We start from the raw sequence: 13,358 nt of genomic DNA, 5'->3' as shown, positions 1-13,358 counted from the left end.
CCACAACTTGGGAATATTCATATGTATGTATGCAAAAAATAAATGCAATTTTTTTTATATATATATTTTATTCATAACAGCTCATGTATCTGTGTGTGATAAATGTAGATTTTTCTTGTAACTTTTTTTATATATAATAAAGTAAATATTTTAAATAACTTTGTTATTAAAAAATAGAATTAGCCAGAAATAGTGTTCTTTTAGAAATAGAGTGCAAGATTTTTCTTTTCAATTTTATGTATGCACTCTAAATATAACATTCATTTATTACTGAACACATTTATTTGGGAATGTTAGCCATATTCTGCTTAATATTTCTTTAATTTTAGTGTTAAAATTTTGTATTAATATGAAATATAAACAAAATCAATTGATTCAAGTTTTTTTTTTTTTTTTTAAATCCATAAATAAACAACAATATTCATTTATCTCAAAAATGGTTAAAAAAACCATAGCTTTGTTGTACAATTTATAAAATCTCAAATATTCCCTTCCATGTTTATTATCCAAATTTAGGTCATACTGAATAGTAGTACAGTTAAAAGTCTTTAATCCGAACTCGTCGGGACTTCGGCGATTCCAGATTATCAGTTTTTCCGGATTATAGATCATCAGTTTAAATCTGGTAAGATGGCATGCAGAAATCATAAAATTAAAAATATGAAACCATAATTTATGAAATAAAAAGCAATTATGATCTAAAGGGTATCAAAATTTACAAAAAAAAAATTTGTATTTTTATTTGTTTACTTTATTAAACATTTCTTTCAATGCGCACATGCCTAAAGCATACATTACGCATAGTCGAAATTAGAAAATTGCAACCAGACAACTATTTGATGTGTATTCGTGATATTTATAATGACGAGGAATTTGATTTATATCATATCAAAGACAGAGTACATCGAGATGAAATACTACATTTAGTAAGGAATTATAAGCCGAATAAAATAAAAACATCTGCCTTGAAGATAAGGATAGTGCTGACAGATCAACTTCCAGTTCATTGCGCTGCCGCGACGTTTCCCCCCACGAGAGCAGCGTGAAATTGATAAACAGATTCGGAATGGTTAGAGAAACAAAGGATATGCCTTTATCCATTTTTTGCAGCAATTCCACTTTTTGTTTGATGGACATCGAAACATGCTTTCGCTTTGTAGATCCTTTGGTAGCTCCAGAATCGGAAATTCTTTTTGACATAATCGAAAGTTCAAGCTTAGTTTTATAAAATTGCTCTAACAGTCTGCAAAAAATAATAAGCCAGATCCAATTAGAAGATTAAGGAACAAAGCAATCTGCAACATTAACTGAAATAGATAATTAGATAATTTTAGCTTAGCTTATACCGTCCGTTAATAATACCGTTTAATGTATAACATTAAATGCGCATGCGTAAACGTATATGTGCATAATACCTTTGCATGCGCCAAAAGTTTGTAGCTTTGAGGTCCGGATTATAGATCATTCCGGATTAAAGACTTTTGACTGTATATGTAATTAATTTCTAACATGTGTCATATAGCATTGAATAAAAGAGTATATTTTCCTTCCTTAAAATGTATTTCTGAAAAACATATCTGTTTCGCATAAATAACCTAACATTTTTAAAATGCATATAATAAATATAATATATCATTTAATTTTGTCTGGAGTTAAAATCCCAGCAAACGCTCCATGGGGATTTGCATGATTTTCTTTTTGTGTACGAGCCAATTTCCCTCATGAAGTCCTCGATGAGGGCATCCTTTCCCTTAAGCAGATAGCCTTCAAGTGCTTTGTCATAATTAAAATAGCTAATCATCGTTTAATTTTTGTATTGAAAGATAATGTACTTACATTCTTCAAGAAACTAGAAGTTTAAAGATTGAATATAGTTCATCCAATTCACTATCTAATAGATAAAAACATGGATAAAGTGCAGGAAATCATTATTTTATTTATTTATTTATTTTTAATAACAGTGAATCCTTTGAACATAATTCAAACTGAGATAAATCTGAATTGTGTAGGCATTTTGTTCAAGAGGTCAAGAAAAATTCTTCCACAGATGTTTTAAGGTGCTGAGCCTTTAAGACTGCTGGCACTGAATGTCCAGAGTGTGAGTAGTTATACATGTATATGGATGTGTCATATTCTGATGTCTGTATGATAGCAAGCTTGGAAGTTTTTCTGAGTCTTTTCTGTTTTTATGCTTTTGCAGGTAAACATAGATGATTTTCAGTGAAGAGATAGAGGCCATTCAGATTGCATTAAAACAAGTATTGTTTAAAGCATAAATTTGAGAAAGTGTGGGGGAGGGGGCAATTCATTGGCAGCAGTCTAGATTTTAAGCTCAGTAGTGGCTGGTACATTAACTAAAATTATCACTGCTAGGACTTTCTTCAGCTTTTGAAACTGAAAGATAAATAGTTTATGTTACAATTGGATTCCTAAGCATAATAGTATTTTTGCAAATGGGAAAAATATAGCAGTGTAAAATTAAAATGAGAAATAATCTTCTTTGTATTATAACTGCTCTGCAGTCATCTTAGCTATTAATTTAATTATGTACATTGCTAATTTTTACTTTTCCTAATTTACAGTCTGTAAGTCCAAAAATTTGTATTCTTATTTAGCAACTGCATGTTACAAGTATGAATATTACAGAGATAAAAGACATAAATAAGACAGATTTTATCACATAATTTAGCATGCATAACTTTCCTTCCATCCATTTTATTTATTATTTATTTCAAAATCATTTGTTATTGCAAGTTGTTTTTTAACTTTAAAAGCATGATGTACAGTATTCACATAATATTCTCTTAAAACTATGAAACTCTGAAATGTATACATTTATAATATTTGCCCTGAATTAAATGCTAATAACCATTTTAACAGAACATTGCCTGTTCTTTGGTCTCAAAATCTGCAGCTTTATGTAATAAATTGCATTTTTAAACTTGCTACATCCATTTTAATATTTGCTTTAGCACATGCAAAGATCATATTACATTGTTATTGGCTTATTTTTTGTTATTTAAGCTCTGATAATTAAGTGGTTGGTATTATTAATGTAGTATTTCTTTCAGGTTTGATCTTTTTATCATTTAAAAAATATAGTTGAATCAAATCTAAAATTTCAAATAATAAAAAAAAAAAAAAAAAATCATTTACTTTGAATTTGTTTGTGTAAAATGCAATACAGTCTTATTTAACTTTATGAAGCCTTAGAATCACTAATTCATCTTTTGATATTAAAAATTAGGGTAATAAATAAAAACTATCCCAAGTTTCTTTGTTGTTATGCTGGCACTATATTTAAACTGCCATGTCTCATGCAAAGTTTTAATTAATAATCAATTAAAACTTTGCATGAGACATGGCAGTTTCAATTAAAACTTTGCATGAGACATGGCAGTTTAAATATAGTGTCAGCGTAACAACAACGCATGTAAAGTTTTATTTAATAATCAATTCTGACTTTATGAATTACTGCTTTAGGAATTTCTGTTGGAAACAAATTAGTTCATAAAAGTGTAATTTTCATGTATATTGTGTATGTTATTGAACCTTTTCAGTCCTAATGGGCACATATGTCCCAGAGATTAGATTTCATTCCCTATTGGGCAAACAAAACCCACCTTAAAATGGGTTTTTACATTTGCAAGTGTTTTTAAGGAATTAGGGAACAAATATATGACTAAAGAAACTTGGCCTATTTTCGCCAAATGTGTCAAGTTGCACTTTGTAAAGACTGCTTTACACCATATCATACTTAACTTGTACTGTAAGCATAAAATATTTGGTACATTTCATTCAACTTTATTACTTATTCACATGCATTGTTCATGCCTTCTATCATGTTTTATTTATTTTTGGCAGCCTTTTATTAGTAAATGGTGGTACTGTATTGAAAATATGTGATTTTGGCACTGCATGTGATAAGCACACAAATATGACTAATAGTAAAGGTAGTGCTGCTTGGATGGCTCCAGAAGTGTTTGAAGGTATTAAATTTTTGTATTAATATTTTTTAGTGTGCAATTTTTTTAAGAAGTTCTTATGTTAGTTTTACATTATTAATCTTATATTTGGATTTATTCTGGACTGAGGAATGTTAGATTATCCCTCTCTTTTATTTATTTATGCATCTTTATGTTAACAAGCGATCATTTGTGAAACAGAATTGTGCATTTTTATAAGTAGTAACTGCTACCTTACTAGAAGTATTAAAAAAAAAGTCTTTTAAAAAACTGTGCTTAGCAGCTGTGTTCTGTACATCTGAACTTCTAACTGAGTTATACAGCTGGTGTAAATTAATCAGGCATTTGAGCAGAAAAAAAAATGATTTTTTTTTTTCAACTCACCTCTGGTAACCCTAGAAATGCCAAGATGCGTGCGTGTCAATCACGCCCAATTACTGTATCTTATGATTCTTTTGCTCTTTATTCTTATTAAGCTTTCATACGTGCTTGTATACAACATTAATGTATCTATCGTTATATATTATTTTAGTTACAGTCATTAGTGTTTAAATCTGCATCCTATTATTAATGGATAGATCCCTCACACCAACAAAATTTGGGAGACTTAACCACACTGCTGGGTGCGAAAAAGGTTAGCTAAATTTTGCTATCTTTTTTTTCCTTCAGCTGCGATATCCCCCTTTTTATCTCTACATGTAATAAAACAAAGAGTCTGTCTGTATGTGTGTGTGTGTGTGTGTCTTTCATTCGCGCTGCGCGTAAGCTAATAGACCCACGGCTACGAAATTTGGTACATAGGTGCATCTAGACAAGAGCCAGTGCACCTCGAAGCAATTTTTTCGAAATTCAAATTAGGATTTTTTTATTTTATGTATTGTGATGAAATCGCATCATTTTGAGACATAATGGGCTATAGGAAGGCGAGATTTTACTCTGCACACTCCATTTTCACATCGTCATGAAACGTAGGCACTTAGCTATTTTACGAACTTAAAATAAATTTCGTGTTTCAATAAATCGATTAAATACGAATTTATTTAACAACGTGAGCTTAACACCTTTTCAACGGGATTTTTTCTAAAAAAACTTTTTTTTAAAAATGTACAGTTTATTTTTCTTTGATTTTTGGACACGTTAAACTTTCATCCTTGTGACTGCTTTTAAAAAGAGAATTTTAGAAAAATGATAATATTTTGTATTTTTAAAAGATTTTTTAAATGAAGCTTCCGAGTACACTTTTCACATCTCACATCTTTAAAAATGTGATTTTGGCAACAATTTTCCTTATTGTTGTTGATAGATTTTTAATGAAATTGCATCATTTTAAATAGTTTCATTCTTTTAGAAATATGGGTTTGGCAACAGGTTTTCATCATATTTCTAATGTCACTGTTTTTAAGAGATTAGCGTATTTCATTGTCATTTTTACATACATATAATACATTTTTATTTATTTATTTATTTATTTTTTTATAAAGTTGTTCTGCAGAGTAAAATTCTGTGCGGAATTTTCTGGTTTTTGAGTTGCTTTCATGTTATTGTTTGCTTATTTCACTGTTTGTAAGATATTGAAAAGTTTTGCATGATTTTTTTTTTTCAACGGAAAGTTTGTTAATTTTTTATTAGGATAATTAATATTTGTATTAAGAGATATAGCTTATTTCATTGTAATTTTTTTCTCTTGAAAATATGAGATAAAATGTCATTAATTATACTTCTCTTTTCAGAATTTTTTTGTTTTTTGTATTCTTTTATGTTATTTATTGCTTATTTCACTGCTTTTAAGATATTGAAAAGTTTTGAGTGATTTTTCTAGGAAACAATGTTTTTAAGATATTGAAAAGTTTTGAGTGATTTTTTTTAGGAAACAAAGTTCTTAACCTCCTTTATACCATTTGAGTTCTTAAGATTTTGCAAGGGGAATTTGGTTAATTTATTTATTAGGGTAACTAATATTTGTATTAAGGGATATTGCTTATTTCATTGTAATTTTGGTATACGTAATAACTTTTTTTTTTTTTTTTTTTTTTTTTTTTTTTTTTTTTTTTTTTTGTGAAGTTGTTCTGCAGAGTAAAATTCTATGCAGTTTTTAAATTATTTGTTTGGTGTTTCCTTCAGCCATTTTTCAGGTACATTTAAAAGCCAGACGAAGGCTGGCAGCGAAGCTGCTAATATTCACATAAGTTTCATCCCCCCTGACAGATAATCTTTCAGTCCGAGCAGGGAAAATAATAATTTCTATGTGGAAAGCAAAAGTAAATATTTTAATATTTAATGTAGGTAAAATTGTTAAATTTGCAAATAATCGTATGAAGAAAAATTATCAAGAGCTGTTAATTTAAGTAAGACTAAAATATTTTTCTAAGACTATAATGCAATAATAAATGTTTTAATATGTATAGATAAATATGAAATATTAATCTTTGAATCACATTGTGAAGAAAAAGAATTGGATATAGAAACTAATGATGCAACTAAAACAGTTTTAGTGAGTTATCTGTCATAGTCCAGATTTAGTTATTTTTTTGTTATTAGTATTATATATTGAAAGAGATAAGTTTAAACAATGATAAAATTATATACTAGGTTAATAATATTTTTTTATTGTAAAGTGTTTAGATCAAAAATTCCTTATTCTGCTGAAACACAAAACCAAAGCATGCCCTCTTCTTCTCCCTTACATATTTGTCAGAATTGGTTATTCTGTTATGTCCAAATACATTCTTTCAATTTCAAGTTTAAATTAATTTAAACTTTTATTTATTTCTACCTGTACTGAAAAACCCCATTACAGTTTATTAGAAATATGCAAAATAAATTTTTTAAAAAATTTCGTTGGTCTTTTTGCAGAGAAACATTCCAGTTTTTTAATTGTTCCTCATCCCATTAAAAGATCATTTAGAAGATAACCTACTTCTGCAATAAAAATTATAAAAATTGTATGATTTTGAGATCAATGTTTCTGTGTTAATCTATCTGATAAATAATATGGGATCAGTATAAGTTTGGTAAGGCACCCCATGTTATCTCCAGAATCTTCCTAAATGTACTATAGCTTTCAGCTAGTTTACTTTCAAAGTCTGATAGTTAAGACTTTTTCTCATCTGTAAGAGCATCACATCATCTGATTTCATTCATATATTATGTAGTCTGTTGTCAATGAAAATAGCTAAGACTTTTTCTCATCTGTAAGAACATCACATCGTCTGATTTCATTCATATATTATGTTTGCTTCATAGAAGCAGTAAATGCAAAATGTGTGTGATAAATATGAAGAAATTCTGAAGCTTACAAGCTTATTTTTATTATTAAAGAATCATCTGTTTTAGAAAGCTAATCAGGAACATTGAGCCATTATCATGGGACCCGTCAATGGCATGCCCTGACTGCAATGCTGTCTGGCCCATTCAATCATCACTTTATCATGATTGTAACTTCTAGCATAATGAATAATTTTTCAGTTATTCATTGTAAGTGTGGTGTCAGAATTCATGAAAAATTCCATTTTTTTAATGCCATATACAATTGACTTTTGAATGCCATACTCCTCTTATACTTTTTAAACAGATATACCTTTATCCATTTTTTGCAGCTATTCCACTTTTTGTTTAATGGACTTCGAAACATGTTTTTGCTTCGTAGATCCTGCTGCAGCTCCAGAATTAGAAACTCTTTTCGACATAATCAAAAGCTCAAACTTCATTTATCATAAAAGTGCTGTAATAATAACAGCTTGCAAAAATAAAAAATAATAATAATAATAATAATAAAGTAATAAGCTGGATCAAATTAGAAAGTTAAGGAACAGTGCAGTCTGCTATATTAACTGAAATTCCTTGAAATTAGTAAAGTATAATTTTAGCTTAGCCTTATAGCATCCACTATACATTATTGGCTATGTATCATGAGATTGGCGACGCAACACCAGTTCTTCCGCTAAATTTTGTGTTTCTTCTATTGCACACTGAGACAATTAACTTTATTAGTTTAGCTATTTATTATACTTATGTCTATTTCTTGTATATGCTTAAGGCTTATCCAAGTCCTGAATAAATAAATTCCCACATATACTTAATGCTTATCGAGGGCTGCCACTAGCTATCTTACTCCCTGGTACAGTCTCTGCAGGTCCTAAATTCTGCTACCAAGCACCTCCGTTAGTTATACATTTTTGCCGCCCTTAAAGTTTGGGTCCCAATGCTTTCATTAATTCTAAAAATTTGGTCATCCCTTAATTTTGTTGCTCAGTGCTTCTCTAAATTCCAAAAATGCTGTCTTCCCTAAATTCTGTCGTCTGGTGCCGCCATATGAGTTCTGGCATTGGTTCTAGGTTTGTGTGAATAACAAATTAGTTATTATTAATTCAAGTAGCACTAAATGTAATCTTTTAGCCTATGAGTATCATTAAAAAAATCTATTTTTAGCATATGGAAAGTAATTTTTGTTAAATTTTTCCTGGTCAACATTTTTAGCACATTTAACTTAAATCTGTAATCATCCCCAAGCATAATGTCAATGTAAAAGGTTACCATACTCTTTGTTATTCAGTTACTGTTATAAAAACAAAAAAATTGTTAGGGTATTGCTGCATGAGTCATTACTCAAGTTGTCATGTGTTGATAAACATGCAATGATGAAAGCAAAATATAAGAAATAATGATTTGCCAGGTGGGTGTCAGGGAAATAAAATATTAGTAGGTGTAATATCAACGATGTTTCAACATAGAATGTTTCAGTTTGAGATGTATGCCAAGCAGATGCACAGCTATAGAGCCAAGTAATTGATGACACAAATTTATGCTAAAGTTATTGTTTCTTCAATAATGGGGTATCTTATTTCGTGCCTAAGTGAAATTAAGAATCGGGTTTGAGGCACGGATTTTCATTCATTTTGGATATTGGACGTCCACATCTCGGACTTTGTACTGTATCAATATTGTTTTAATATATTTCACTAGATAGCTTTTCCAAAATGTGAGTCATGGTTTCCAACATATTCTGTGTAGAAATGTGATATGTGATTTTCATTCTGTCATTGTGCATGGGAATGTAACATCATTAAAAACAGCGCTGGAAATCACTGTCACTTATTTATATTCAGGCTTATATGAGCTTGATGTTCTAAATAAAATTTCTTTGCACCATTTTTTATTAGTATTCAAAATTGTTTATTAATGTTACTGTCTAGGTTTTCTGATGAGCATAGTGCAGTTTTTCTAAGCATGACATCCTGTGCATTCTTATAAGAAACACCAACAAGCAAAATCGGGTGGATGAGACTATAAAATCATTTTTAAAGTGAGATGCATGTATTTTGCAGCAGAACATAAACAATCATTCGGCTCAAATGCACATCTGTTAAACATTCCCTATTCTGAATACCATGCATTTGGCAAGGCACAAGTGCCCATCAGTGATTTAGTGAATAAGACAGCTGAATTTTGATCAAATCTTGTAAACACACTAGCTGCATGGGCATTTATGTAATGTATAATCATGCATTATCTAAATATGAACCAATTCCTCTTAGAAAATTTTCCATAAAGGCATCTGCCTTTTATGCATATAGCCCGTTTATGCTTCTCATTAATCTGTTTACATAATCTATTCTTAATAAGACTCAAGCTCATTTGAAAATTATCTTTTTGTGGGTAGGGAGAGGAAAGATATAGGATCTGTCTTTGTAGATACTAGTGAAATAGTTTGGGTAAATAAATTTGCTGCTAATTTGCAATAAATAGCTTACTTATAAAATGATTTGCAATTGCAGCATCCATCCAGCTTCAGTTAATTCAATCCAGCTTCAGTTAATTCTGAAGTGATTTTGGTTTATCACAAAATGCTTCTTTAATGAATATGTGTTGACCCATATTCCTGTATTTTCACTTTTTGCTAAAAATTATCACAGTGTGTAACATGAAAGTGTAATTTTTCTTTGTTATTTTAAGGATATAAGTCACCATACTAAGAATGAAATAACAGATATGTAATTTTGTATGTTGTTTCGTGTATAAAATTATTAATAAATTACCATATAATATGTTGTTTTATATGCACATTTGAGAAGGGAAAAAATTATGCATTTTAGGTTCCCAGTATAGTGAAAAATGTGATATATTCAGTTGGTCTATAATCTTGTGGGAAGTTCTGACCCGACAAAAGCCTTTTCATGATGGTGAGCGTGCTACTGCATTCTGCATCATGTGGGCTGTCCATAATGGTATAGTATTTTTACTTACTTTTATTAGTTAAAATAATCATAATGATGACGTGCATAAATTGCAATTGCATACTTGTGGTTCTGACATAAAGTAATCAGTTATTGATGAAGAAAAAAATTAAATTAATAACACAATGAACATATGATATAACAAAAGAATATTGAAACTCTACCTAATGTGAACTGAGAGGGTGACAAGTTGCCGAAATATTGAGTTTGATGAAAGAAGGAGTGGGTTATTCACAACTCATATTATTTCATCCAGCACCTTAATCCATGGCAATTTTATTAATATTTCAATTCCTTGTCCAGCCTCTTAAGGCATCCAGTTTCATTTCCATTATCATGTTAATTTCTTTTCTTTTCTTCTCATTCAACATCTCCACTAGCATATACAACACAATACAGCACTTTTAATCTTGGGTATAAACTGAAACATTTTACCCAGAACGAATTAACAGTTTAATTCACAGTAGGATTCAGCTATAAGCTTTTAGCAAGTGTACTAATGACTAGCAACAGAAAGGAATATGAGTTTAATCAACAGCAGCTACCTGACTTTCTTCAGCCACTTTGAAAGAAGGAATGAGCTGAATCAGAATTTCCTGTAAAAGAACAAAACCTGTCCTCAGACTTGCTAAATGGGTTTTAAGAAATAGTCTTGCAAAGGGAAAGGGGCAAAAATTGCAAAATTAGAATACTGTAAAAAAATCTTTGAATCTAACAGGAAAATGTACAGACATTCATATGGATAAATATGTATTGTAATACCAACAATATGTTAATTAAAATGTACTTGAACTGTTTAGGCAATGTTCAAAATTATTACAGTCTATCTTAGTGGTTCTCATTCCCCCCCCCACGCATCCCTTTCACCATTTCTAAACAATAATCTCCCACCTTCTTTCCAAAACTCTAAAAATACATATACATTTATTTATAGTTAGATACCTTATATATATATATATATATATATATATATATATATATAAACTAAACAAGGAAAAGTATAGAAACCATTGATAAGGATCAAATCTTGAATAAAAGTTTTTCATATTCATAAATTAAAAGTAAATACTTAATTTGTAAATAAAAGTCTAATTGCATCACTCCCTCCTGAAACTATGAAATATCCCCTGGAGGGTCTCTTCTAATTGAAAATCCTGGTTAACCAGCAGAAATCATTTAGCAATTTAAAAAAGGAGAAATCATAGAGTTTGCGGAACTCTACTCAGTCAAGTACTGTAGCTCCAAACATGTTAGGGGGGGAAAGCTTCAGACTATTTAAGATCTGTTTTTCATTCTTAAAAAGTTTTAGTGTTATTTAAAGATAAGTTAAATAAAGCAACTCAAAATTAAAATTTTATTTTAAATAAAGTAATTGCAACTTGTTTTTCCATGCATGCAAAGAAAGACTAAGCAAAAATGGTTTGAAAATGCAATAATCAAGATAAGAATTAACAGAATTAAATTTTGATTAAATTAAATAATTCACATAATTTTGCATTCTTATTTATCTTTGAATTAATCAAGTTAAACTACATATGTGTATGCATTTTGTGTTATTATAGTTAAATACCTTCCTTTGAATTCAGTGTAATGCATGCTCTTCTTCAAGCTAATTGTTTAAGTGATTATTTGACAGCTTTCCTTTATATTTGAATATATATTAGAATTTGATTTTTGCTTAAGACATTGCAACAATTCTGCATGCTCACAAAAAAGACTTTAGTATCTGGGCTTGGACTTTAGCATTTGCACTTAGGACATAATTTTAGTGGTTCCTTAAGTACTTGCAATGAAACTATATGTCTGACAGTGGGAAACATGGCACTTTCAACTTCCAATTCTTTTCTTTTACAAGATGCCATTTAGCATTAAAGCATAAATTTAGGCATAAAATCTAACTAGAACGCAAACCTAACAATATATACCTTCAAGCAAAAGCAGACTTTTTTTAATTAAATCCAGATAAAAAAATTAATAAATGAAAAAGAAATATAAAAGTAGGAAATAGATTTTCCCACACATATTTCTGATTAGACAGGTTGCATAAAGCTGCCTGTTTTACTTGATATTGCAAAAAATATTTGCATCTTCTGATACCACATAAATTCAATTATGTAAGAATCTAGAGATGGAGAACAATGCCTTGCTGACATTGATTTCTTTATTCCTCACAACCAATCAACAGTCTCTTTCTTTTCTTTAAAGAAAGGGAAAAAAAAAAAAATCAGAATTTGGAAAAAAAGCAACTCAAAATTTAGGAGAGAAAAGGACTGAATTGATGTTCTTTGTGTATTTATTTACATTGACATCATTGTTTAAACAAGCTACCAAATTTTACATTTTGACTCAGAATTACAGCTCGTGTCTTGCTAACTGAAAAGAATTCAAATTAGTTTTGAAAGTTGATACTACTACTGTAACCTATTATAAAAATTAAATAGAAGATCATTGCTTTATTGTAAGTTATCAAAATATTTTCTACATCTGTAACAGAGGTATGAAGCAAAATTGACGATTAGCTCTCTCTTTTGACAGTAGGCACAGTATCATAATGAGTTAGAAAAATAACTATTTTTTAGCCTAAAAGTGCTAACTGTGTTAGAAATTTTTATAAAAAAATTGAAGGTAGGTTAGTTTGAAGAGGCTCTGGTGTTTAATGCATAGGATTACTAATGGAAGTATGAGGATGTTATAAAACAAACAAAAGATCTTACACACACATACTATATTTTATTTTATTTTTTTATTTATTATAATTATTCATTAAATGTCCTTATGTAAAATTGGTCAATGATATGAGAAATAAGATATATAATTTAAGATGTCTACAGTTGTATACTAAATGTAAATCTATAAATGAATTGCAAAGTGTATTTGGATAGTTACTTTGCACCATATTGTGATTAAAATGATGTTTCATAAAATCAAATGCCTTTTCATTTCATATAACATCTACATTGAAATCTATCACAGTAATAGATTTCAATGTAGGCATTATTTCAATGTAGCTGTATCTACTGTAAACACTTCATTGGTCAATAAAATATTCTCAGAATATTTCATCAATGCACTAAACAAGAACATCTTCAAATTTCCTGAATTAACAGTTGGCTAAATATATGCGAATGCTAGAATAAATCTTGACTGTCCATTAACAATT

General features: G+C 29.3%; 1 protein-coding gene across 3 annotated transcripts in view; it reads left to right on the top strand.

Moving 5' to 3' along the window:
* Nucleotides 1-13,358, top strand: part of LOC118197492 (mitogen-activated protein kinase kinase kinase 7-like) — a 135,126-nt gene that overhangs the window by 40,924 nt on the left and 80,844 nt on the right. For all 3 annotated transcript variants that reach the window (XM_035369004.2, XM_085815003.1, XM_035369003.2), the window contains 2 exons: nucleotides 3,865-3,989; nucleotides 10,058-10,189. In XM_035369004.2, the coding sequence (XP_035224895.1) occupies nucleotides 3,865-3,989; nucleotides 10,058-10,189 (257 nt within the window). The remainder of the gene's footprint in view (nucleotides 1-3,864; nucleotides 3,990-10,057; nucleotides 10,190-13,358) is intronic.

This window comes from Stegodyphus dumicola, chromosome 4 (genome assembly GCF_044657685.1).
Source record: "Stegodyphus dumicola isolate Sdum_Otavi_A_Nest chromosome 4, ASM4465768v1".
Classification (NCBI taxonomy): Eukaryota; Metazoa; Arthropoda; class Arachnida; order Araneae; family Eresidae; genus Stegodyphus; species Stegodyphus dumicola.
The sequence above is the reverse complement of the archived record's forward strand: the minus strand, read 5'-3'. Positions and strand labels throughout refer to the sequence as shown.